The sequence below is a fragment of the Mirounga leonina genome, unplaced genomic scaffold (assembly GCF_011800145.1).
Source record: "Mirounga leonina isolate KUSES-001 unplaced genomic scaffold, KU_Mleo_1.0 Mir_170, whole genome shotgun sequence".
NCBI lineage: Eukaryota > Metazoa > Chordata > Mammalia > Carnivora > Phocidae > Mirounga > Mirounga leonina.
The window spans coordinates 33,566,986-33,591,434 of NW_023270433.1; the positions used below are offsets into that span (position 1 = coordinate 33,566,986).

General features: G+C 44.5%; 1 protein-coding gene across 1 annotated transcript in view; it reads right to left on the reverse strand.

Annotated features, from left to right (window-relative positions):
• FRMPD1 (FERM and PDZ domain containing 1) overlaps window positions 1–24,449 on the reverse strand; it is a 78,931-nt gene that overhangs the window by 9,448 nt on the left and 45,034 nt on the right. The window contains 8 exon segments of the mRNA XM_035016284.1: window positions 2,098–2,193; window positions 2,341–2,467; window positions 3,792–3,928; window positions 4,744–4,863; window positions 5,742–5,867; window positions 11,267–11,362; window positions 15,577–15,684; window positions 23,427–23,472. Of these exon segments, the coding sequence (XP_034872175.1) occupies window positions 2,098–2,193; window positions 2,341–2,467; window positions 3,792–3,928; window positions 4,744–4,863; window positions 5,742–5,867; window positions 11,267–11,362; window positions 15,577–15,684; window positions 23,427–23,472 (856 nt within the window).

Below are 24,449 nucleotides of genomic sequence, written 5' to 3' on the forward strand. Positions count from 1 at the left end.
ATTCACAAGTGAGTGAAAATACATTGCACATGCAAGACATGATACCTCTCTGCAAAACTCCATGATTTTTATGTCAGATCCTCCCTCACCAACTCTTCCCTAGACTGCCAAACTAGGCAATGGCCCAACCAGGGCCCCATCTACAGCTAAATTAAGTATAAGTGTATCTCTTACAAGACGCTTCACAAGAGAGAGCCAAACCATGGGACTGTTACCTGTTTCGTAAACATAACCTGTGCTTTCCCACCTATGTGCCCATATTCATGCTGCGCCCTATTGAAATCCTGACCCCTCTTTACAAGCTTCTGTCAAGGGTGCCTGGGTGGCTCAGTTGGTTAAGCCTCTGCCTTAGGCTCAGGTTATGATCCCGGGGTCCCTGGATCAAGTCCCAAATTGGGCTCCCTGCTTGGTGGGGAGTCTGCTTCTCCCTCTCCCCAGCTCCTGCTCTCTCTCTCTCAATTAAATAAATAAGAAATCCTGGGGTGCTTGGGTGGCTCAGTCGTTAAGCGTCTGCCTTCGGCTCAGGTCATGATCCCAAGGTCCTGGGATCGAGCCCCGCATCGGGCTCCCTGATCGGCGGGAAGCCTGCTTCTCCCTCTCCCACTGCCCCCTGCTTGTGTTCCCTCTCTCACTGTCTCTCTCTCTGTCAAATAAATAAATGAGATCTTAAAAATAAATAAATAAATAAATAAGAAATCTTTAAAAAAAAGCTTCCATCAAAATCTACTACCTATGGAAAACATCTGCTCCATCTGTCTCCTCAAGCCAGAGTAGCCCCTTTCCTCTGCGTTGTTCCCACACCACAGCCTCTGTCCTGCTCTGGTAGCACTGAGCTGCCACTTCTCACTGTAATTATTCGTATCTGAGTGTCATGTTCACGTTAAGGTCCCTGACAACAGAGTCGGTATTTATCTATGTTGGTAGCCCCTCGTGCCTAGCAAGCACCCTGAGCCAGTTCAATGTGGCTGGCATCTCCCGTTACCAGTTGTCACCTTACACAGGAAAAGTCAAGGGGGGCTGGGGACAGGAACTTGACGGCTGGGAGAGGACAGGAGTAGCCCCTGGTAAAAGTGCAAGTTTTTCTTGTACCTTCAAGCCTTCCTTTCTGTGATCTAGTCTCTTTTCCACCTTTACGTCACCTACTTGTACAAAGACTCAACTGTTTTTCCCTTCCCCTGACTATCTGATGCTCTTCCTTTCTCTCCAAACATTGATTCTCTTTGTCCATCTACAGTGGTAGGTCAGCAATCTGATTAAACTGACCCATCACTGTAAACGACTCAGAAGCACACCAAATATACACTGAGAGGAGCTTTGTTGAAATATTTAAAAGCCCTCTAATGGGCAGATTGTCTGGTTTTGTGCTGGAGGGTTCTGGGGCTGTCTGAACAGTGCCGTGGGGGAGAGTCCCTGTAAGCCACAGCCCGCCTGCTGAAAAGCACAGAGCTCGAGGCCTAGACTCCAGAAAGCAAGCTGGGGGAGGAAGGAGTACCAGAGCAGACAGCTCTTTGGCTTCTCTTTTCCCTTTTTCAGATCCACCCTCAATTCTTTCCTTCTGAACAGTCAGGACCCCAGCCTGGCAGTCAATCTAACATCCTCATCTTTCTTTCACAATTTCCCATTCTTCCTCTTCACCTTCATATCCCCAAAGCACCAGCGTAAACTGCCTACATTTCCCTTCCCTCAGAATGCCTTTCCTCCAGACTGAAATCTGGCCAAATCCAACCTTCCTGCTTTTCCCTAATCCCTTCTCCCCGCCATACTCAACCTGAAGCCGGCAAGGCTGCCCTCTGTCTTCAAACTCCACAGCAAGAGTCCAGTGCCTTTCCCATGGCCTCACTTGGTCTGTTGGGTACTTTGTTTCATTTTTTGAGGGTAGAAATCATGTCTTACTGAGTTCTGTCTCTACCCAGCATCTGTCACAGGGCTGGCACCAAGTATGATAAACACTCCCTGATGGTGTAATATTTCACATCCCAGACAAATTCTGGTACATGACAGGGTGCTCATGAATTTTAGGCTAAAAGATACACCATTCTTCAGAGGATCTCTACAGTCTCTCATAAGAGTAGGGGTCCACATTTCTAGAATACATACCATTAGAGTAGCATTAAAGATTCTTCCACCATATGTCTTGAGTTCCCCAAGGATCTGTAGATAATTTAAACGTAGCTGGGCAGCAGAAATAAGTTGCTTAAATAGGGGGAAGAAAAAGACTTAAGTTAGAGTTATTTGCTTGCCTAAAATCTACGCAATACTGAAAATGCTTTCTCTGAGGTTTCACAACAGACAGCTGGGGGTAGGGGGTAGGGTTGGTGTCGGCAGAGGCCACAACATTACCTTTTGTCGGGGTTCCAGCAAATTCTGGTTCCTCTTCATGTGGAAGCTAATGGCTTTCTTGATGTCTTTGCCTTTCATGTTTCGGAGTAAAGTTGGAGATATAAAGTTCTCTATTCCCCAGTCCTTCCTGCCATGAGATATTGGAGATACCATTTTTACAGTATACTTGGCTCTAATTAAGAGCATAATTACTTTTGATTCAGGAACCGATGTTCCCAGAATACTGCAATCATGAGCTTCTTTCTCAACAGAAGATATATACATAGATATATATACATGTGTGTGTAAATATACATAAAATTTATAAATGTCATATATTTATATTTATATATATTTAATACACATACACTCTCTCCATAAAAACCACAGCCATTCAGGAATTAAACCCCACCTGTCTTTATGGGAGCTGATTACTTTTGGTGTGGTATGATATTCTTTTTTTTTTTTTTAAGATTTTATTTATTTATTTGAGAGAGAGCGCGCGTGCAAATGAGTGAGCACAATGGGGGGAGGGTCAGAGGAGAAGGGAGAAGCAGACTCCTTGCTGAGCAGGGAGCCCGACTCGGGGCTCGATCCCAGGACCCTGAGATCATGACCTGAGCCGAAGGCAGATGCTTAACTGACTGAGCCGCCCAGGTGCCCCAGTGTGGTGTGATATTCTATTAATCAGAACAGATCTCAATCTTTTTTTCCTACAACGTGTGTGAGAAATAATGATCACATATGTATAACATACTTTCGAGGGGCAACACAGAGCACCCGTGAACCCCTGAGGTCATGTTTCAGAATGGTACCAGCCTAACAGCCTCAAAATTCCCCAAAAAACCGGTTAAAAATGTAGATTCTCAGGTCCCACTCCCTAGAGATTTGATCCAGTATTTCAGGAACAGGGCCAAGGATCTGTTTTATTTTTTAAATATGAGTCTCCGACTGATTTTGGTGTCCAGACAGGACAGGGTTGAAATTTGGTGAGTGGGTTAACAAACCTGGTTGATGCTGCCCAGAGCAAAGTGAAAATTTAGGCTAAGAATCAGGCGGTGTTGGAATCCCAGGACCTGAAACTGTCCTAATGAGGAATACAATGCAACACAAGTGTCTCACACAAAATTAATTTCCAAGGCATGTCTGCCCTCAGAAGAGCTTTACACTGACATTGTCAACTGATTTCCCAAGACATTCTCTCAGGAACTGGGAATTTACAAAGGGATCCTGTGTCATTCCATCTGCCATTGGCTTCGGCCCCAGAGGGAGCAGCCCAATTCTGACAACTGGGGGAGCTGGGTTGGGTCAGAGACAGTGGAGAGGGAGATGCATGGAAAGGCAACAGACAGACGGGTAGGTAGGTGAGTATCAGCTTTCTGTGGAATCTGGCCATCCTGGCCAGGGGCCAGCCAAGTTATAAATGCAACACAGCTGCTGTTGACGGGACCTAGAAGTCCCCTGCCACTCACTCTATGTACTTCAAAGAGATCTTCTGTGGCTGAGCGCATGCGTAGATCCGCTCCTGGATGTGCAGGGCTGCGAGTCGGAGCGCAGAGCTACATTTCATTTCTACAGCAAAGCGCTCCTGGAGCACATCGCTGCAGCTCTAGAAGAGATTACATCATAGGAATTGGGAGACAAGAAGAGATGGATTGTGTTCCTAGTTCTTTCCAGCAAAAGGCTTTGAGACCTGGCTGTGTGACCTTGGTTAACTTACTAAGACTCAGAACATTGATGTCTTCCCATTGCTAAAGGAGGATAGCCAAGTCTACCTTCCACAGTCTCTGTGAGGTTTAAATTAGGTAACACATGAAAGCGGGTACCAGGACACAGCATTATACAACGATAAAGTAACGTTGTTATTTGCTGCCGCCATATCTGTAAGATTTGGGCAAGTTAATCCACCTAGTGTGAGTTACCTCATCTGTAAAATGGTCACACCTCCCAAATGATTCTTTTTCATCAGTGTAAAAACGACATGATAAATCTCACCCGAGCAGGCAAAGTAGGGGGAACACCAGGCTCGGGGTCAAGGAACCAATTCTTGGCTCCGCTACCAAATGCATGACCCAGGCAGATCATGTGACCTTCCCAAGACTCAGTTTCATCATTTCTAAAACAAGGCTTTGAAACACCAACACCCCTTGTAGCCATAAAAACCATAACTTAAATACTAGTAAAAAATGTATCATCCGCAATGAGGACTAAGCCTAAATTTCATTAATACATAGCAAAACTCCTAACAGAGCAACTCGGTGACAGAAAGGGAAATTGTGAGGGATGATCAGGCCTCTTCTCCTTCAGATAAAGATAATCCCTACCAGGGAGTTGCTTAATTGCCTCAAGCTCGTATTCAAAATAACCCAATGTGCCATCTTTGAGAACAACCACAGTTATTTTAGGAAGGGCAGGTCCAGTCACCTGCAGATAGAGGTATTCAAAGGCCACAGGGTCTTCTTTCAAGAGGTCCAGGGGGTCCTTGGGAACAAAACACACCCTGAAGAGGCAGCGGTAGTCCTGTGACTCCTCTCTTTCTACCACCTGCAATGGGAAAGGGAGACACGGTTAATCTGCTAACCACCTTTGTTCTCACAGCTATTCCACAAAGCAACTTAAAAAATAATAATAATAATGAAAGTCCCCAGAGATTTCAATTTTAATGCTTCCCAAGACAGCTGCAGACCTTTGCTTTGCAGATGACTTTCCCATGGGTATAAAATGTAAAAGGCTCAAAAGAGTCAAGTTTCCCACTGACTCCATCAAACTGCTCCCATCTCCAAAAAAAAATCTGCTTACAGTTTCTTAGCTGTCTTTTCAGAGACAGTCTATGTATATATATGCTTCTACCTATGTGTATCATTTTCTTTTCCACAAATAATAGTCTAGTATACATTGTTATTACATTAGGCACCTCACTTTTTTTTTTTCCTACTTCAACTATCTTGGGGATTTCATTTGATTTTCTTTTTTAATGCTAATGGAATGGAAGTGTTAAAAAGCTGGTACAACAAATCACCGAATGGCTGAAAGACTGAGTGCTACAGAGAGACTGTGCTCTGTCCATCCAGCAGGGTCCAGCTCAGGGGGTAAGTCTCATAAAAAGAGCTTAGACCTAGCAACAAATTCTTCCCTGACTTCTCAAAGATCATCAGAGATGGAAGCAAAAGATGGGGCTCTATTGGTTTCGTTACCTTCAGTAAGTCACCTCCTCCTTCTAAGTCACTGTCTCCACATCTGCAAAATGGGACCCCACATACCTATATGAAAATCAGTCCTGATTCTCGCCCTGTCCTCTCCAGGCTGAGTGAGGGCACGAGAAAATGCGTCAACACTGCAGATGTGCTGAGCCCTATCCCCAAATGTTCTGGCTGAGGTGCGAGGCTTGCCCAGCCCGATCTCCTCACGAGGAACAGGCGTACCTGCTGGATGAGCTCCTCCTCGTGCAGCAGGTGCAGCCGGGAGATGTTGTACTGCTCCTCCAGGGCCAATGCAAAGTACTCCATGCTGCGGATGGACAGCTTCTCCTTCACAGTGAGGATGATGTCCTGCCAGGCACAGAGAGGCATAAGGGTCACCCGAGGGGCAGGCTGACCCTCAAGCTCAGGCACAGAGCCGGGAGGACCTCCTTGGCCTCCTCTCTGCTCCTCAGTGCCACTGGGGAGAAAAAAAGCCTGTGCGGACAGGTTCACTGCCAACTTAGGCAGCCAAACCTTCACAGGTTGCATGTGGACTTCTCATCGCCCCTCGTGGCCCTCCACCCACTGCTCCCCTCTCCTCGGGGCTCCAGCACCAACCGTACAGCCATCCTGTCTTGCATTGTTGGAAGGCTGAAGCCATGCGCTGGAGGCTTATGCCTCTCTTCAGGGTCTCTGGATTCATCCTCTTGCTGGGGGGTCTGCATCTTCAACTGCTAACCAGACAGAATCCCACCACCTACCCACTCTGCAACTGGGAAATCAATCTAACATTCCTCAACCTCAGTTTCTTCCTGCAAAATGGAGGATAACAATGCCTATGTCTCAGGGTGGCTGATAGCGTGGAATGAACATTACTGCTGTGTATTAGAGTTGCCGTGCCACATTCCCCTCCACTATAGCAGCCTTTTGTCATCACAAGGCCTTCGCTGCCACAGGGCATTCGCACATACTGTTCTCCCTGCCTGGCACACTTTTCCAATTACTCTTCACAAGGCTGTTTCCCTCTCTTTGGTGAGGCCTTCTCTGGTCACTCTATCTAAATGTGATTGCCCCCACCATTCTGTGTCTCCGAGTCCCGTTCGTTTCCCTCATCGATATTTAATACTATATGCTTCAGTAACAGCTATATTCTTTAGTAAGAGACAGTACAGTCAAGTTAAGTGAATGGGTTCTAGACCCAGACCACCTCCACTAGCTGTGTGTCCCTGGTTAAATTCCTCACTCTCTCAATGCCTCAGTGTTCCCATTTGTAAAATGGTCATAATAACACTTATCTCATGGGGCTGTTTTGTGTGTGAACTTCCCCAGTTAAGGCACTTAGAACAGTACCTAGCAGATGGCAAGTGTTCAATACATGCTAGCTGCTAATAGTTGTTTTCTTGCTTACTGTCTTTCTTTTTTATTTTTTTTAAAGATTTTATTTATTTGTTTGAGCGAGAGAGAGCACAGTGGGGGTGGGGGCAGAGGCAGAGGGAGAAGCAGACTCCCTGCTGGATAGGAAGCCCAAAGCAGGGCTCAAGCCCAGGACCCTAGGATCATGACCTGAGCTGAAGGCAGATACTTAACCGACTGAGCCACCCAGGTGCACTTGCTTACTGTCTCTCACCCACTAGACAGTAAACTCCTGAGAATATGAACCTTGGGGCGCCTGGGTGGCTCAGTCGTTGAGCGTCTGCCTTCGGTTCAGGTCATGATCCCAGGGTCCTGGGATCGAGCCCCGCATCAGGCTCCCTGCTCAGTAGGGAACCTGCTTCTCCCTCTCCCACTCCCCCTGCTTGTGTTCCTTCTTTTGCTGTGTCTCTCTGTCAAATAAATAAATAAAATCTTAAAAAAAAAAAAAATATGAACCTTGCCTGTCTTGTGTGCCATTAGATCTCCAGAACCTGGCATTCAATGGCGTTCAGTAAACTTTCACTCAATGAATAAATAATCATCACAGACTCATCAGAGTTATCCTGCCAAAAGCTCAGGTTTAGTAAATGCCAAACTTTCAGGTGCTACCTGTTCCTCATGATCCTCAGTCTGAATCCTCTTTCCACTTGCTCTATTATGCTCCATAACTCACCAGTAACTATGTCCTGAAGAATCTATCTGCTTCCGTAACTCAACATTATCTCATGCCTGCTTTGCACGGCCTTGATGGAGAGCCCATCTCCTGACTCTGTCCCCCTCTCCATCCTCCCATGTCTACCACAGTTTGAGCTCACCCATTTCTCCACTTTGTAGGGTGGTATACTAATGACCACCCTACTACCCATCTGACCTCCACCTTTCATCTAAAGCAGGGGTTGGAACACCCATAGGTCAGATCCAGCTCACTGCTTGCTTCTGTAATTAAAGTCATATGGGAACACAGCCATGTCCATTTGCTATAATGGCAGAGTTGAGTAACTGTGACAGAGACCCCACGGCCTGGAAACCTGAAATATTTACTATCTGCCCTTTACAGAAAAAGTGTGCTGACCCCTTTCTACAGAAAGTTGCTAGGCCAAGACTGACTGTGTACTGATTGTGTTCCCTTGCTCAAGAATAGGGGACCCCCATGGCCTGCTAGCCCAAATACAAACTCCTCAGCTTAATACTCAAAGCTCTCCAGTATCAGGTGCCAATCCACTTCTCCCACTTGATCAGCTTACATCACCCAGTTACCAACAGAGTACCCAACACCCAGTTACCCCATCCCCCCACCCCCTGCCCTCCTTAATGTCCATTACCCAGTTACCCCATCCCCCCACCTCCTCCTCTCCAGCAACCCTCAGTCTGTCTCCTATGATTAAGAGTCTCTTATGGTTTGTCTCCCTCTCTGATTTTTTTTTTTAAGATTTTATTTATTTATTTGAGAGAGAGAGAATGAGAGAGAGCACATGAGAGGGGGGAGGGTCAGAGGGAGAAGCAGACTCCCCGCCGAACAGGGAGCCCGATGCGGGACTCGATCCCGGGACTCCAGAATCACGACCTGAGCCGAAGGCAGTCGCTTAACCAACTGAGCCACCCAGGCGCCCCTCCCTCTCTGATTTTGTCTTTTTATTTTTTCCTCTCTTCCCCTATGATCCTGTTTTATTTCTTAAATTCCATATTATCATTGAGATCATATGATAATGGTCTTTTGCTGATTGACTTATTTCACTTAACATCAGTTCCATCCACATTGATGTAAATGGTAAGTATTCATCCTTTCTGATGGCTAATATTCCAGTGTGTGTGTGTGTGTGTGTGTGTGTGTGTATACCACATCTTCTTTATCCATTCATCTGTCGAGGGACATCTGGGCTCTTTTCATAGTCTGGCTATTGTGGACATTGCTTCCAGGTGCCCCTTCGGATCACTACATTTGTATCTTTGGGGTAAATCCCTAGTAGTGCAATTGGTGGGTTGTAGGGTAGCTCTATTTTCAACTTTTTGAGGAGCCTCCATCCTGTTTTCCAGAGTGGACAAGCCCTCTACTCCTGTCAAACGTTCCGATCTTTGGATCTCTGTTGGTGCCATTCCCCATGCCCCAGGTGCTGTCTTCACATCCCACGCAGGGACCTATTCCTGTCAACAGTCTGTCCATCTTTCCAAGTCAGCCTCCCTGGGGGCTTTTCCTTTTTCTCTCTCTGGCAGGTCTCTGTACCCTGAGGCCTCAGCACACCATTTTCATATCCCATGTTCATGATCCTGAGCATGCTGCACCTTTCTCAGCACACAGTGGGTTATCCCCAGGTCCCCCGCCTCCTCCCAGCCCCAGCCCGAGTCTGGGCTCCCTTTGGGTGTGACCCTGGGTAATTTATTGCTGTGTCCCTGACAACTTTGTGGGCACACAATTGTTCACTGGGTCGAATGACATATTTTTCTTGACTTAGAGAAAGGGGGTTTTCTACTGCAAGAACTTCGCTTCCCTTGGTAAGGGAGGCAGGGAAGAGAAGTCAATCTGAATGGACAGGGATTTTTCCTTTTTTGACTGACGGGATTTGTTTCTATCCTCCTCCACCCCTCTCTGTCATAAAGAACTAAAAGATTTACTTTTTAAAAATTTGGTTACTACAGATAAGTAAAATTAACCAGTTATACCAGCTAAAACCTTGCTCATTTCCCCAACTCTGTCTATCATCTGGGGTCTAATTTCCCTGCGGTGTGTGCTTTTACTGTAAATCCTCTCAGTCTTCTCGGCCACCAAAGTGGGACTTGCTTTAAATAAATCATGCCTTCCATTCCAATGCACTTGGATCAAAGATGGCAGAGGTAGAAACCTTGTCTAATTCATCTGCAAAACTTTTGGTGCATAATGGTAGTGTGGCAAGCTCCAGGGCAGTGTTCAGAAACAGGCCAAGTTGGAAGCCAGTTACCAGCTAGCTGACCTTGGCAATTTGGAGGTCTCTTGGGCCTGGATTCTCATCTACAAAATGGGGATAACACTCGTCACTTCACAAGGTTACCGGGGGCATTAGATGAGATAGTACACAAGGAAGTGCCCAGGAGAGCAGGCCTGCAGTAAACACTTAACAAATCCATTCCTCCCTCCTCTTCCTTCTCTGAGCAGGGCTTCCCGGGCTCAGAGAGGCTTTCTCCAGCTTCTCCTAAGTCATGCTGAGGCAAGAATGGGATAGGGCACTTGGAGCAGCTCAGGAGTCGCCAAAAGAAAGCGACAAAGAGGAACACTGGCTGTGTGCCTGTATGTGTGCATGCGGGGTACGTGTGTGGGAGTGTGAGCGAGAGTGCATGTCTGTGTGGGTCTCGCTACTGTCCATCACCTACAGCTGCATTGGCCCCTCTGAACCCCCTTTATTTGCTTCTTCACCGGAGCCTCGCTCTAACACCATCTACTTCTGGTCAGAAGCTGTCGTGCCACTCCCCAGTCCCTGTGAATAAAACCCAAACTCTGTGTCCCGTCTTCAGTGCCCCCCGCAGCCAGCCAGTGCCATGTCCTCTCCTCCCACCAGCAAATGGCCTGTGCGCTCATCCCGCTGCACGGACCACTACTTCCTGGCTCTCTGCATTAGTCCACGTGACTTCCTCAGACTGCTGTGCACCCTCCAACCCCCGCCAACAGCCCTGCCCCCCCTTCCCTTGTGGAATTCTTGGTTGCCCTTCAAAGCTCAGCTCAGGTCCAGCTTTTTTTGCAGAGCCTCCTCTGACGTACTGCCAGGAAGGAGCAGATGGTGCTCTTTCCCCTGCATGCAGAGCGCTTCCTTGTCCCTCTCTTTGCAGCTCTTATTTCATCCTGCCCTGGACTCTCAGGAGCTCCTCGAATGTCCAACCTCCTTCAACTAGACTGCAAGCTTCTGGAAGACAAAACCACTCTTTACCTAGTCTGTACCCCTACCCCTAGAGCATCTCCCTCAAATGGAGGAACCTGTTCGATATAAGTTGAACTGTCTTCAACCCAGAACAGAATATGCAGATGCTTGGGCCCGCTCTGACATGTTGCTTGAGTTTTTAGCTGCACTAGTCATTTGGGTAGCCAGTGGAGTCCCATACAAGAGGCAGGGAGCCCAGTGGTTAAGGGTGAATGGAGGCTTACAAGCTGTCACAGGCCTTGGGTACTTCATCCCTCTGAGCCCTGATTTCCTCCCCTGGAAGATGGTGATAAAAACACATCTTGCTGGGTGGTTATACAGCTAATGAGATAACACAGTGCTTGGCTTATTGCAGGTACCCAGACCATCACGGTTGTAGGAGCACCAAGGCAGCTGCAGGGCAAGATGCCTGGGGGTCCTGGGAGCTGGCAAATTCTCACTGGGAAAGAGACTCAAGTTTACTCTTAATACCTTCACAGTTGTGTTTGCCTCAAACTTGAAAGCTTTGGTCTGTCCATTCTCCAAGTATAGCTTGAGCACGTTGGGCATGCAGAGCAGAGAATTACCCTGGAAAACACAAGAGTAGAGTTGGAACTGGCCTTTCCTTTCCCTGGGTGTGACAAGTCCTCAGCTCCCCTGGCCCCATCCAGTGTGGAGAACAGGATCCTCCCTAACCTCCACACCATGTCGTGGGCTGATTCTTGGCATCGGGAGATTTCTCCAATGGACCGGGTCGATGCCACACAGAGATAGGCATGCTATGTTCCAGAATATCCACTACAGGTGTCAGACCTCAGATGGTGGAGAAGAGTGAGCCCTTCACAAGCATCCCAATGGCACTGCATGAGCCCGTATGAGGTCTCACAACCATCAGCTGCCACTTCAATACATTTGATTGTTACCCTCATGGGATACAATGTAATAAATCAGATGACAAGCATGCACACTCACCCCAGAGGGCCTTTCCTGGTGGGGCTGGGGGATGCTGATTGGGGTGGGAAGCTCCCTCAAAGCCCGCCCCCCCCCATTTTCCTGCTGCATTCCTTGTATTGAAGCATCACCAAAGGGCAGAGGGTTACTCCCACCTTCACGCATCCCAATCATCGCAGTAGGCTTGTGGAATCACCTAAGGGGTTCTGCCACTCTTGGAGGGTTTTTTGGGAAGCAGGCACAGGACTGATCTGTGTTTTGTAACCCCTGCCAGCCAGAATTCCTGGGATGGGGCAAGAGAATGCTTCCCTTTGGGATTAGAGAATCCCCCAGGGCTGGCTCTCATAAAAGTGACCTCTGAGTGCTTAGCTGCAAATCAAGAAAGCCCTGGGGGTTGGGGTCTTCCAGAATCCGTGAGCAAGCAGTTCTAGAGTCCCCAAGATTTGAGCTAAAACTGCCCCCAGTTTTAATCTTTGCAAAGAGTTTGGATATAAAGCCCACCTGGGTAGAGAAGCCTATCATCTTTTTGCAAAAAAACAGACAGTCCACCTCAGATGAGAATTTGCGTCTTCTAACTATAAGGGCACTCATATCTTTTCAGTAAGACTCACACTCATCATTCTCTATAACTGAAAAAAACCACAGTTTTATGGAGGAAAGAGGGGTATGTTCGGATCGCAGTGTCACTTCACAATCAGGGATGAGGGACTGCAAACTGCTTGCTCTGTTCTCGTCTCACTTCTCCGGTTTCGGGTGTTTAGAATGACCTTCATCTTTGGATTTCCCAAGGGCAAAATTTCTTCCTTGGGACTTTATTATTTGGGACTTCCAAAAAATACATCCACAACAGCATCACATAACTATCACCATTTACTTCTCTCTAAGGCTTCTTCCAATTATCTGTACCTGTAAATCGCTTTTAGAGAGTGGCAACAGAGCATGCATGATTTCTATCTTCATTTTTTACTCAACACGTATTTCATACACTTTTTCCTGGGGGTTTAATGTTTGTAATTTTATTTTTTTTTTAATATTTTATTTATTTATTTGAGAGAGAATGAAAGTGAGCGAGATCACAGAGGGAGAGGGAGAAACAGACTCACCACTGAGTGGAGAGCCCAATGCGGGGCTCAATCCCAGGACCCTGGGATCATGACCTGAGCTGAAGGCTTAACCAACTGAGTCACCCAGGTGCCCCAATGTTTGTAATTTTAATGGACTTAAAATCTTCTACTGGTTTGAAATATCAGAATGGATTTAACCATTCTTGGCCCTACACATTTAGCATTCTTTTCATTTTTTTTTTCTAATTTAAAGATCTGTACCATAGATATCTTTGAACACATGGATTTTTGCGTTTAAATTATTTTATAGACTAAATTAATAGGAATGTGATCTTTTTTTTTTTTAAGATTTTATTTATTTATTTGCTAGAGAGAGAGAGCATAGGTGAGAGAGAGTGAGCGAGAGTACAAGCAGGGGGAGCTGCAGGCAGAGGGAGAAGCAGGCTCCCTGCCGAGCAAGGGGCCCGATGCGAGACTCAATCCCAGGACCCTGGGATCATGACCTGAGCTGAAGGCAGCCACTTAACCTACTGAGCCACCCAGGCGTCCCAGGAATGTGATCCTTGGGTCACTTTTTTATGGCATTCATTATGTTTTGTCTTCCCCACCCCCACCCCCCCACATAAAAACAGATGAAACCAATTTACAAAGCCACCGGTTAGAGCATGACTGTGGCTACTTGGTCAGCAACATGCCTTACATTTTTTTCTTTATTTGTGCTCATTTACTCAGTGTAAAGTGGCACTTCTTCATAGTTCCCTTTACATTTCTTTAACTGTTAGCAAAGTTAAGCATTTTGCAAATGTTAGCTTACTATTTTACTTTTTATTTTTATTTTTATTTTTTTTAACGATTTTATTTATTTGACAGAGAGAGACACAGCGAGAGAGGGAACACAAGCAGGGGGAGTGGGAGAGGGAGAAGCAGGCTTCCCGCTGAGCAGGGAGCCCGATGCGGGGCTCGATCCCAGGACCCTGGGATCATGACCTGAGCCAAAGGCAGACGCTTAACCGACTGAGCCACCCAGGCGCCCCTAGCTTACTATTTTAAATTCTTCTGGGGCCTTATCGTGCTTTCAGGGGAAAGGTTAACAACCAATTTCATCATCTTTTACTTACTTTTTAAAAAGATTTATTTATTTATTTGAGAGAGAGAGAGGGAGTACGTGTGGGCAGGGGGCAGAGGGAGAGAGAGAATCTCCAGCAGACTCCCTGCTGAGCGTGGACAAAACCTAAGCAGGGCCGATCCCACAACCCTGAGATCATGACCTGAGCTGAGCCCAAGAGTTGGACGCTTAACCGACTGAGCCACCCGGGTGCCCCAATTTTACCATTTTTTAAACATTTGAAAGGATGAATAGGTAGGTCACAGTGATGAACTCTCACTGGTTTTGCTGTCTCTGCCTTATGTGGTTGATACAGAGACTTGGTGCTCTGATCTACAAGTCTCCCCAGAAATACCTTTTTAGAACCCTCTTTCTCTAACCTCCCACCCCCTGCCAAAACTCTGAAGCATTTTTTGTAGCCAGTTCAGGTCAAAACCTGTCCTCACCTGGTCTTCTCACAATATCAGTGAGTGGGGATGGTAGCCATTTTAACACAGGATCCAAGTGATCGGGTTCACATCTGTAGAACTCTTATTCTCTATCTGTCCTGTGAGCTGGTTCTAGCCTCTACCTCTCATCCCTGTGTATTACTCTTAGAAACGACACTGAATCTAAATTTAATTTGCTAAAGAGGTTCAATCCATTTCCACAAACATGGACAGACAGAGACACAAACATGGCCGGGTGACAGGGTCTCAAACATTAGGCCTCCCACTGGTCCCTGCATGAACAAATCCACCTTCCACTCTCAGTTCTAATGAAGGTGTGGTCTGTTAAGTAGCAGGCAAGGTAGAAAATAAGGACTCTGCAGATGTGAACAAGATCGCCTGAACCCTTTGTTAACATGGCCACGACGCCCCATCTGCTGGTATCTACACAGACAAGGACAAGCTCTGACTTGAACGTTTCAAAGTCTAATATTGATTGAGGAGTTCAGAATGGCAATAGTTTCAGACCATTGGGAAGAAAATGTGTAAACTATGAGTAAATGAGTCTTTAATCCAACAGTCCACATTAAAAACACCAAACTCCAGCCAATACTTTCCCTTTACAAATTTGTCCTCTGAGCTCCCAATCCTGGACACCTCCATATCAAAAAGAACTAGACAGGATGTTACAGTGGAAAACAAAAGAACTGAAGTCACACAGACCTGGGCTTGTATATTTTCTTACTATATGATCTCAGAGGTTAATTCTCTTAAACTCTCTAAACCTCTGCTTCCTCATGTGTTAAAATATCTCCCTTGCAGTGTATCATTATGACTAAGGATTACGTACCCAAAAAGTTTAGGTTCACATAATAGAAGTTCAACACATAATGGGTTCTTGGGGGGAAAAGGCCAATCTCCACCACTATCATCACTATTATCGATGCAGAGGGAACACTAGGTTCAAAGGTTCAAAATGAGAAATTAGTATTTAGAACCTGTTGACATTTCATGGGCAAGAGAATGGAGTCATGGGATAACAGCCAGCCACACCCCGTGCTTCTCTCCCTGGCTCTCCCTGTCCACAGTCAACCAGCACTTCACCGAGGGTGCTCGGACCCTCTAACAAACCTACTGCCCTCCCTCGGCATCCTCTCCATGCTGCAAGAATCCAGAGTCTCAAAGAGGTAAGTGCCAGGAGGCGGCTCGCCGGCTTCATGGAGAGTGATTTCAAGCCCCTGACTAGTGACGCACCTGGCTATGTCCACTGACAAGCACTTCCTCAGCGAAGTGCACCTTCACGGGGTTGGTCTTTAGCCTGGCTCTCTTCTCCTCAGTCAGGAAGGATGACTTGGGAACTCCCTGCAAAACAGTAACATGACACATTTTAGAACTGGACTTTTGTAAAAGCCATTACACATCTTCTCATCTCTTAAAAACAAAAGCGCAAACCCTGACAGCTGTTGAGACCTCAGTTAAAACCAACAGAGAAGGACAGCATCCCACTAAAGATCTCTTTTCATAATATCTAGGGATCCCAACCCAGACAATGTTCTTATGTGTCTGAGAACAAAGATTCAATATGATAGCAAAATGGTTGTGTATAACAAAGACAAGAACTGGCTTATGAACAAGAAGACCAAAGTTCTGCTACTCAACAGTTATGAGAACTACCTCAAACACAAATTCTTATGGAAGAAAACCAGTTTTGTGTGTGTGTATGTATGTATGTAATACAAAACAAAATAATTGTGTGTGACTTTGGCCAAGTTATCACTCCTCTTTGGCCTTTAGTTTTCCTATGTACCATGTGAGAGTTGGATCCGAATAACTCCAGGGCTCCCTGAAGCTCTGACCCCTTTGATTTATCCTTGGCCCCTTTTTGCTCTTCTCATCTTTTGGGTCGTACCCTCTTTCCTCAGAGTTTGTAGAAAGAGTCATCACAGGTTGGCATGAGTATGTGATGAAGCCCCTTGCCTAGACCCTAGGAGGTTAAATTGTGACACAATGAACAGCAACTTGCATGATCTAGACCAACAGATATGATCTTCCTGGATGGAATCCTGATATGTTATTCTCAGCCTGGCATGCTACATTTCTTGGTCTGGATAGTCCTTTAGGCCAGGCTCTAGAAAGGTACATGTGTTAAGAGTCTCGAGATGGAGCTCTGGACCACATTTTATGTAGCTGACGGAAGACAGATATAACAACAATCAGAGAAGCTACAGGAAAGAATGCTCATAGCCTCACATACCAACAGACCAATGCCATTAAGCACCTGAAGTGAAGAAGTGACCCTGAAATTTTAACGCAAGATAAATTTGATCTTACAGGTAACTAGAGCCTTGGTGTAACAAGGTTCATTACTATGGTTCAGTATCTCAAATACCTAGTTTGCCTCTTAAAAATTTAGTAAAAGGAGAAGGGGAAATAACAATGTTCCCAGGGAAGAGGTATACCTGTGTGGTAATCTCTCAACTCCAGCAATTACTTAACCTCAATTTGCTTTCTTCTTCAAGCAGAATGATTTTTCAGTCAGAAGAAATAGAGTAAGGGGGAAAAGAAAGTTACAACCCAAAACTGATGATAAAACTATCAGCCTGCTCTGAATGAGTTCAAGACACCTATACCAGTAAATCTAGGGGCTGGTGGACGATCATACGTAACAGTTGGCATCATCCACAGAAGAGAAAATGGAAGACATATTAGGAGACTAAAGATGGTTAAGTGTCAAGTTTCCCAGAAAATGAACATGGAAGATTAAGGAAAACACATATGGGTAAGCTTGTCATTATTTCTTGGCAAAATTCAAGATAAGAGGTGGTCAGAGAGCTTTTAGTCATTGATCACTAATAACCAATATGGAGTTACCAAGAACAAGTCAGAGCCAACCAAGTTCATTTTTCTTTTGAAGATGGGATTCCAGATTGGTAAGGCAGGGTCCTGTGGATATAGTAGTATTCCTTCATTCTTGTAAAGTGTTTGATAAGGTCTCCTATAATCCCCCTGTGGAGAAGGCCAGATGCAGAGCCATTAGGAGGATTCAAAACTAGTTGACCTATGCTCACAATTGTCCTGATTTCTAACTAAGCAACTCAGGCTCCCTTTGGCTCAGTCTCCAACAATGACGGTTAGCAATGCCTTGGATGAAGTCAGAGAAAGTGTATTTACCAAACCTGTGAATGACACAGAGCTACAAGGTATCATCAGATCTCAGGCAGCAGAAATTTGGGAGGGAAGGTAAAGGAACTGGATATATAAAAGAGGTGTGTGGAAAACTTCAGGGGCGGGGGCAGCTATGGGCCAGAGGCCAAAAAATCACTAACAACAAGCATAAGAGGGTATAAGAGAGCAGGGCTGTCAAGAGCTGAAGGGAACAGAGTAAAGCGAGGGGTCTAAGGGACAGGTACAACCGTCACTACCCTAAAGACTCAAAGGAATGAGAAACCAGGGGCAGAACAGGGAGAGATGCAGAAAGAAAAAGAATCTGTGGTGGGGGGTAGGGGGGGGACAACCGCTATTCTCCCTCGCTTTGGGGACAGCAATCTTGCCAGAGTGAGGCCCAGAGCTGGATCAGACTAAAGAAAAGCCACTGGCCGGGTAATGGAGGAAGTGGGGGAGGCGTGGGAAGAGGTAGATCCCTGACAGGAAGGGAGAATGAGTACAGCCGATGACTATACAAATATGCCCTTCAGTTCTGTACTTCCCTGACTGTCGGATCTCAGCATGCCAGAACACTGGGCCAAAGCAACATGATTTGACAGGGATTACTGTGAAGTGTGGCACTGAGGATCAAAAAAAAATCAGTTGCACAGCATGGGATGGGGTCTTGGAAGCGATTCATTTGGAACCCAGCCTCGGTTTTTGGTCAACCACAAATTTCACCCAAGCCAACAGCGTGACCAGGCCTCCTAAAATCTTAACCCTCATCTTGGGCTTCACTAGCATTTTCAGTGCACATCAGAAGGGCGCTCTCTGTGCCCTGGGCACTCTCACCAGTGGACCCCAGGTGGAACTGTATTCCTTTCTGGGTGCCACCATTTGGGAAGGTCACCGTGAAACAGTCCAGAGAGCTATCAGAGAAGTGAAGACTCAGAGAAGCATCTTACGATGAAGAGTTGATGGAACAGCAGTGAGCCTGGAGAAGAGAAGGCCACAGCTCCAAACCTTTGCCAATCTATTTCATACAAGGTAGACTTGCCCTGACAAGCACTAGTTGGTGGGAATCACAGGGAAGGAGGGCCTCTCTCATATTTGGAAACACCCAACCATGAAACCAGCTGCTCTGAGAAAGAATACACACTCTGCCATAGAAATGCCCAATCCACAGGCCCCACCATGGGTCCTACACTTTTATAGCCGAATAGCAGCTCTGCTGTCTGTATACCTTGGCATCTAAAGCATGTTGCAAACCACCCACTTGAGCCATCTAACATTAAAAAGAGATAATTTAGGGCGCCTGGGTGGCTCAGTTGGTTAGGCGACTGCCTTCGGCTCAGGTCATGATCCTGGAGTCCCAGGATCGAGTCCCGCATCGGGCTCCCTGCTCGGCGGGGAGTCTACTTCTCCCGCTGACCCTCCCCCCTCTCATGCTCTCTCTATCTCATTCTCTCTCTCAAATAAATAAACAAAATCTTAAAAAAAAAAAAAAAAGAGATACTTTAGAGAAGATGAGCTTCTTATTATTCTAGGATATTTAGATTCTCCCCGGGTTCTAAATTAATCCATCAGAGAGTAGACCTGAGCTGATAAAAACTTTCTCTGTGCATGTTTTAGCTGAACTAAGAGTTAATGCTTAAAAGGGCATCGAAAGGGACAAGTGGAAAAGTTCTATATCTTTTTCACTACTCTCCGCCCTAGATTGGCCAATGTCATTTCATAAAGACAGCAGGGTTGGGGTGCCTGGGTGGCTCAGTTGGCTAAGCATCAGACTCTTGATTTCGGCTCAAGTCGTGATCTCAGGGTCGTGAGACTGAGCCCCATGTCAGGCTCCGCACTGGGCAAGGAGTCTGCTCAAGATTCTCTCTCTCTCTCTCCCCCTCTGCCCCCGCCTTAAAAAACAATAAAAAAAATAAAGACAGCAGGGTTTAAGGAGGTAGACTAGCATAACGCTATTGACTGTGGGTTCTGAACTCTGACTACCTGGAAAATAACCCAGCTCCACTGATTTCTGCATGTGAGACCATGGGCACGTGAGGCCACAGTGTCCTTAACTGTAAAAGGGGGATAACAAATATATCTATCTTGTAGGATTTTCTTTTGGTGAAGATTTAATAAGACATTAAATACTGGTATTAATATAACAATATACAATAAGCCATGAATATAAATACAGCTCTCTACAATTAAATATATATAACATATATATATTTATATATATATGTTATATATATATAAATACATATATGTTATATATATAATGTATATATATACATATTTTTTTCCCCATAAAATTCTACGTCCTACAGAAGCAGTAATTACTATTTCAACTTTGGATTTTACTTTTTTTTTTTTTTTAAAGATTTATTTATTTGACAGAGAGAGACAAAGCGAGAGAAGGAACACAAGCAAGGGGAGTGGGAGAGGGAGAAGCAGACTTCCCGCGGAGCAGGGAGCCCGATGCGGGGCTCGATCCCAGGACCCTGGGACCATGACCTGAGCCGAAGGCAGACGCTTAACGACTGAGCTACCCAGGTGCCCCTTTATTTTACTTTTTAAAGATTTTTTATTTTTAAGTAATCTCTATACCCAACATGGGGCTCAAACTCACAACCCTGAGATTAAGAGTCTCATGCCCCACCAAGTGAGCCAGCCAAGCCCCCAACCCCCGCCCCCCCAATTTTGGATTTTATAATTCTTCCTCAATTTCAAGCCATTTGAGAACTCGAAGAAACTGCTATGGCAAAGATGAGCATCCTTGCTGAAGAAAGACACATTCGATCATTTGTCTTATGATCATGTAACTGCTGATGAGAGGCCTGAGTGGGCTGGACAACATTCAGGGCATTTCTCAGGACATGGGTCAATATCAGCTTTCCCTGCAGGAACCCCAGAGCACAACATTTGCATCCTCCTCTGCTCAGTAACCTCAGAGGAATCTCAGGAGTCATACTGGAACATGTTAATTTTCCTCTCTCTACACTTTTCATTTTTAAAAGGATGCAACCATAAGCTGTTTCCCTCTTATTTACTTAACAAGTGTTTTGCTTTCATTTCTTGAAAACAGCAGGGGAAAAAAACCCCACCCAATTAAGATTAAGATGTTCTCCACTGAGATGCTAATCAGCTAAATAAAAAGAATCTCTTACCACCTGCACAACCATTTATACTGATTAGCTTCCAGTATACTTTTTTTATACATTGGTTTCACATTATTTCATAGACAAATTCTGTTTAGAAGAATCTCCGTTTATTTGTCCATAAAACATTTGGTCTGTCATATTTATGGCAAACATTTTAATCCTATTTAGGTGGTTTTTTTCCCTATTCTATTTCCCAGAAATAAAAACAAAAAACAGTACTTGTCAAAATTGAGAAGAGACCATAATTTCTTTGCTTTTTAATGTTCTGAAGTTTTTGGATCAGAGAAATTAAATTTTTTCACATAATCAAATAGCTGTTTGTTCATTGTGCTTCCTCCCACTCTCTATATAGTTAGGAATTCTTTCTATAACCTATGACTGAGAGACACTCATCCATATTACCTACATTTTAATATTTTTATATTTAATTATTATTACATCAAATGGTGTGACGAGACTTCTTTTTCAAATACTTAAAGAAATGTCCTAGTATGATTTTGTGAATGATCATCTTTTCTTCTAGTGGGATGCCATATTTTTCACATACTAAATTCTCATTTCAGTACCTATTCTAGGACTTTCTATTTGATTACACTGACATGTCCAACCATTTCATCAATATCATGCTGTTTTAATTATTTTAGCTTTATTAGTTTTAAACTCTGTTACATCAAGGCCATCCTCATTACTCTTTCTTAAAATTTTTAAATTTAAATTTTTTTTATTTTTTAAAGATTTATTTATTTATTTGAGAGAGAGAAACGAGCAGAGGGTAGGGGGAGAGGGAAAGAGAATCCTCAAGCAGACTCCCACTGAGCACAGAGCCCAGCAAAGGGCTGATTCCACCACCCTGAGATCATGATCTGAGCTGAAATCAAGAGTCGGCCACTGAACTGACTGAGCTACCCAGGCGCTCCATTACTTTTTTTTTTTTTTTTTTTTTAAGATTTTCTTGGTAAGGGATACCTGGGTGGCTCAGTCAGTTAAGGGTCTGCCTTTGACTCAGGTCATGATCCCAGGGTCCCAGGTGGAGCCCTGCACTGAGCTCCTTGCTCAGCTGGGGGGTGGAGGGAGCTGCTTCTCCCTCTGCCTGTCACTCCCCCTGCTTGTGCTCTCTTGCTCTTTCTCTGACAAATAAATAAATAAAATCTTAAAAAAAAAAGATTTTCTTGATGTGTCACTTCAATAAACTTTGCCAAAATTCAAATATAAGTCCCAACGGGAGTTTGAATTTGGAGTAAGAATATATATTAATATGAGAATAACCAATGTATTTATAACAGTCTTCCCATTAAAGAACATGGTCTGTATCTCTTTTTATATTAAAAAAGTATTTACATCCTTCATAATATTCTACTTTCCTTCACATAGGGTCCACCTATTTCTTTTCCTTGAAGATTTCCTTTTTTCTTATTTTTTCCCTTAAAGAACTGACTCTGGGATTTATTTATTAACTTTACAATTTTTGTTTTCCAAAGCATCATTTAGATTTTAATTTTTATCATTTTCTTTATTCTGCTTTATGTTTTTTTTATAGTCTTTTCTTCCAACTTCTTGCACTGAATATTCACTTGACCTATTTCCTTATTCAATAATGAAATCACCTAAGACTATACATTTTACTGAGTATAGCTTTGCACATAAATTTTAAAAAGCACACTTCTAATTTTATTTTCTTTAAAGATTTTATTTTTTTAAGAGAGAGAGAGAGAGCAAGAGCACAAGCAGGAGGAGCAGCAGAGGGAGAGGGAGAAACAGGCTTCCTGCTGTCCAGGGAGCCCAATGTGAGACTAGATCCCAGGACCCTGGGATTGTGACCCGAGCCAAAGGCAGCTGCTCAACTGACTGAGCCACCCAGGCGCCCCATCACTTCTAATTTTAAATTTTCTTCTAACTAGTCTATAATGGCAGTTTTGCTTTTCTATCTGACCCCATCTTTACTTGGGAGATTGCATTTTTATTTCCAAATGGCTGGACAGTTTTAATTAAGTTTTTGGTAGTTATTAATTTCTATTTCATTATATTCTGGAAAAGAGACTTATATAGTTTCTTATTTGGGGAATTTATTGAGTTTTTTTGATAGAGTGGTATGTGGTCAATTAGATTATTAAATGCATTAATGAAATTCTCCGTGCCCCTATTTATTTTTTTATCTTTATGTGGCCAAGGCTAAGAGGTACACATTAAAGTCTCTCAGAAGGAGAATTTTCTGTCAACTCTTCCTCCTTGGTAGTTCTTTCTCTTAGGACTTGATTATATACTTCTCCCTAGATCACAGAGAAAGGGCTCCTTGGCCTGTGGTGTTTGGGATTGCTATTTCCTCCCAGCGCATCATCTACCCCACGCCCTTGCCTTGTGATGAACCTCAGGGCTGACAAGACACTTTCCCATCCAACACCTCATAATGACCCATTAGAGAGACAAGACAATTATTGTCATCATCACTGTTTTACAAAAATGAAAACTGAAATTAATGACTTGCCCAAAGTCATAACACACAAACTTATCTTAAAACTTGTAGTTTGGTGCCCCTGTCATCGTCCCACTCTGCATAATCCTAGATCTGTCTCCTTAGCCGGACCACAAGTTCTGGAACCCTGGACTGATCCATACCTGTCTCCTCCACAGCACTGACTCATCAGCTGTCTTCAGGCAACGTTGACTGTCTGCCCACCCACTGCCTGGCTGCTGTCCCCTCTGCCATTTGCCTTCCCTGTTTATTCTCTGCGGGATATCCCACTGGGGACTTGGGGTCTCGAGGCCGAGAAAGGTAAAACTAACAGGACATAGAAAGAGATTTACCGACGTGCAGCGAACAACTGTGATTGAAAGAGAGTCTTCAGCTTCCCTGAAAAAAAAAAAAGAATAAAAGAATAAAAATAAAACCATTTCATCACTTTGGATGATATGTGTGTGTGTGTGTGTGTGTGTGCGTGCTTGTGTGTGTGTGTCAGGGTCAAAAAGACTGGCAGGATTACAAAGCAGCCTCTTTTGCTTCAGCTTTTTTGGTCCCTCAACATCGAGAAAGACATTGAGGGAAGCAGGGGTCTGCAGAGGAGCTGAATCTGTCCCAGAGTGCCCCCCCCCCCCCACGGAGGGAATCTTTATTGGACACCTGTCTCTACCATCTAGTCTATACCTACAGCCACTTAGTTAAGTCACTTAGATTTAATTTAGTCTTTATGATGGAGAACTCATGCAGTTTGTATGACCACTAGCTAGGCTTATGTCCAAAAAAATTTTTAAGAGAAAACATAGCAATAAGATAGATAACTTAGTTTGCTATTTCAGACAACTTAGGCTAAACATTTCACTAGATTGAATGAATGAATGTGGATTGCATTTATCAGATAAAAGCCAACCAGCTTGTGGTGTTTGGGCACACAAAATCAGTGTAATGAGCCGAATCATATATCAAGATACTAGACATTTCTGTCTTGTTATTATCTCTTAGATTCCAAAAGTGACAAAAGTCAACCAGATGCTGGCCAAACTTCCATTTTGTACTAGAGAACAAAACTGAAAAAAAAAAACCAATCCATATTTCCTTTTCCTTTGCTATCGCTACATAGAGAAGCTGTTTGCAAATAATTTCCTTGGACTTCCTGCAATATGAACATTTAGGCCAATTGCTGCTGGTATGTTGCTTCCTCAAATGGGTAAAATCAACTTGTGGTTTCTAAGTGTCTAGGGATTGCCTCTTTTCCATTTTATAGAAGAACAGGCCTTTCCCAAGATAATTTACAACAAACCAAGGTCCAATTGCTCTTAAAAGGACATTTAGGTCTCACAGTTATCTGGAGGGATTAGAGAGGTTTCATTGTG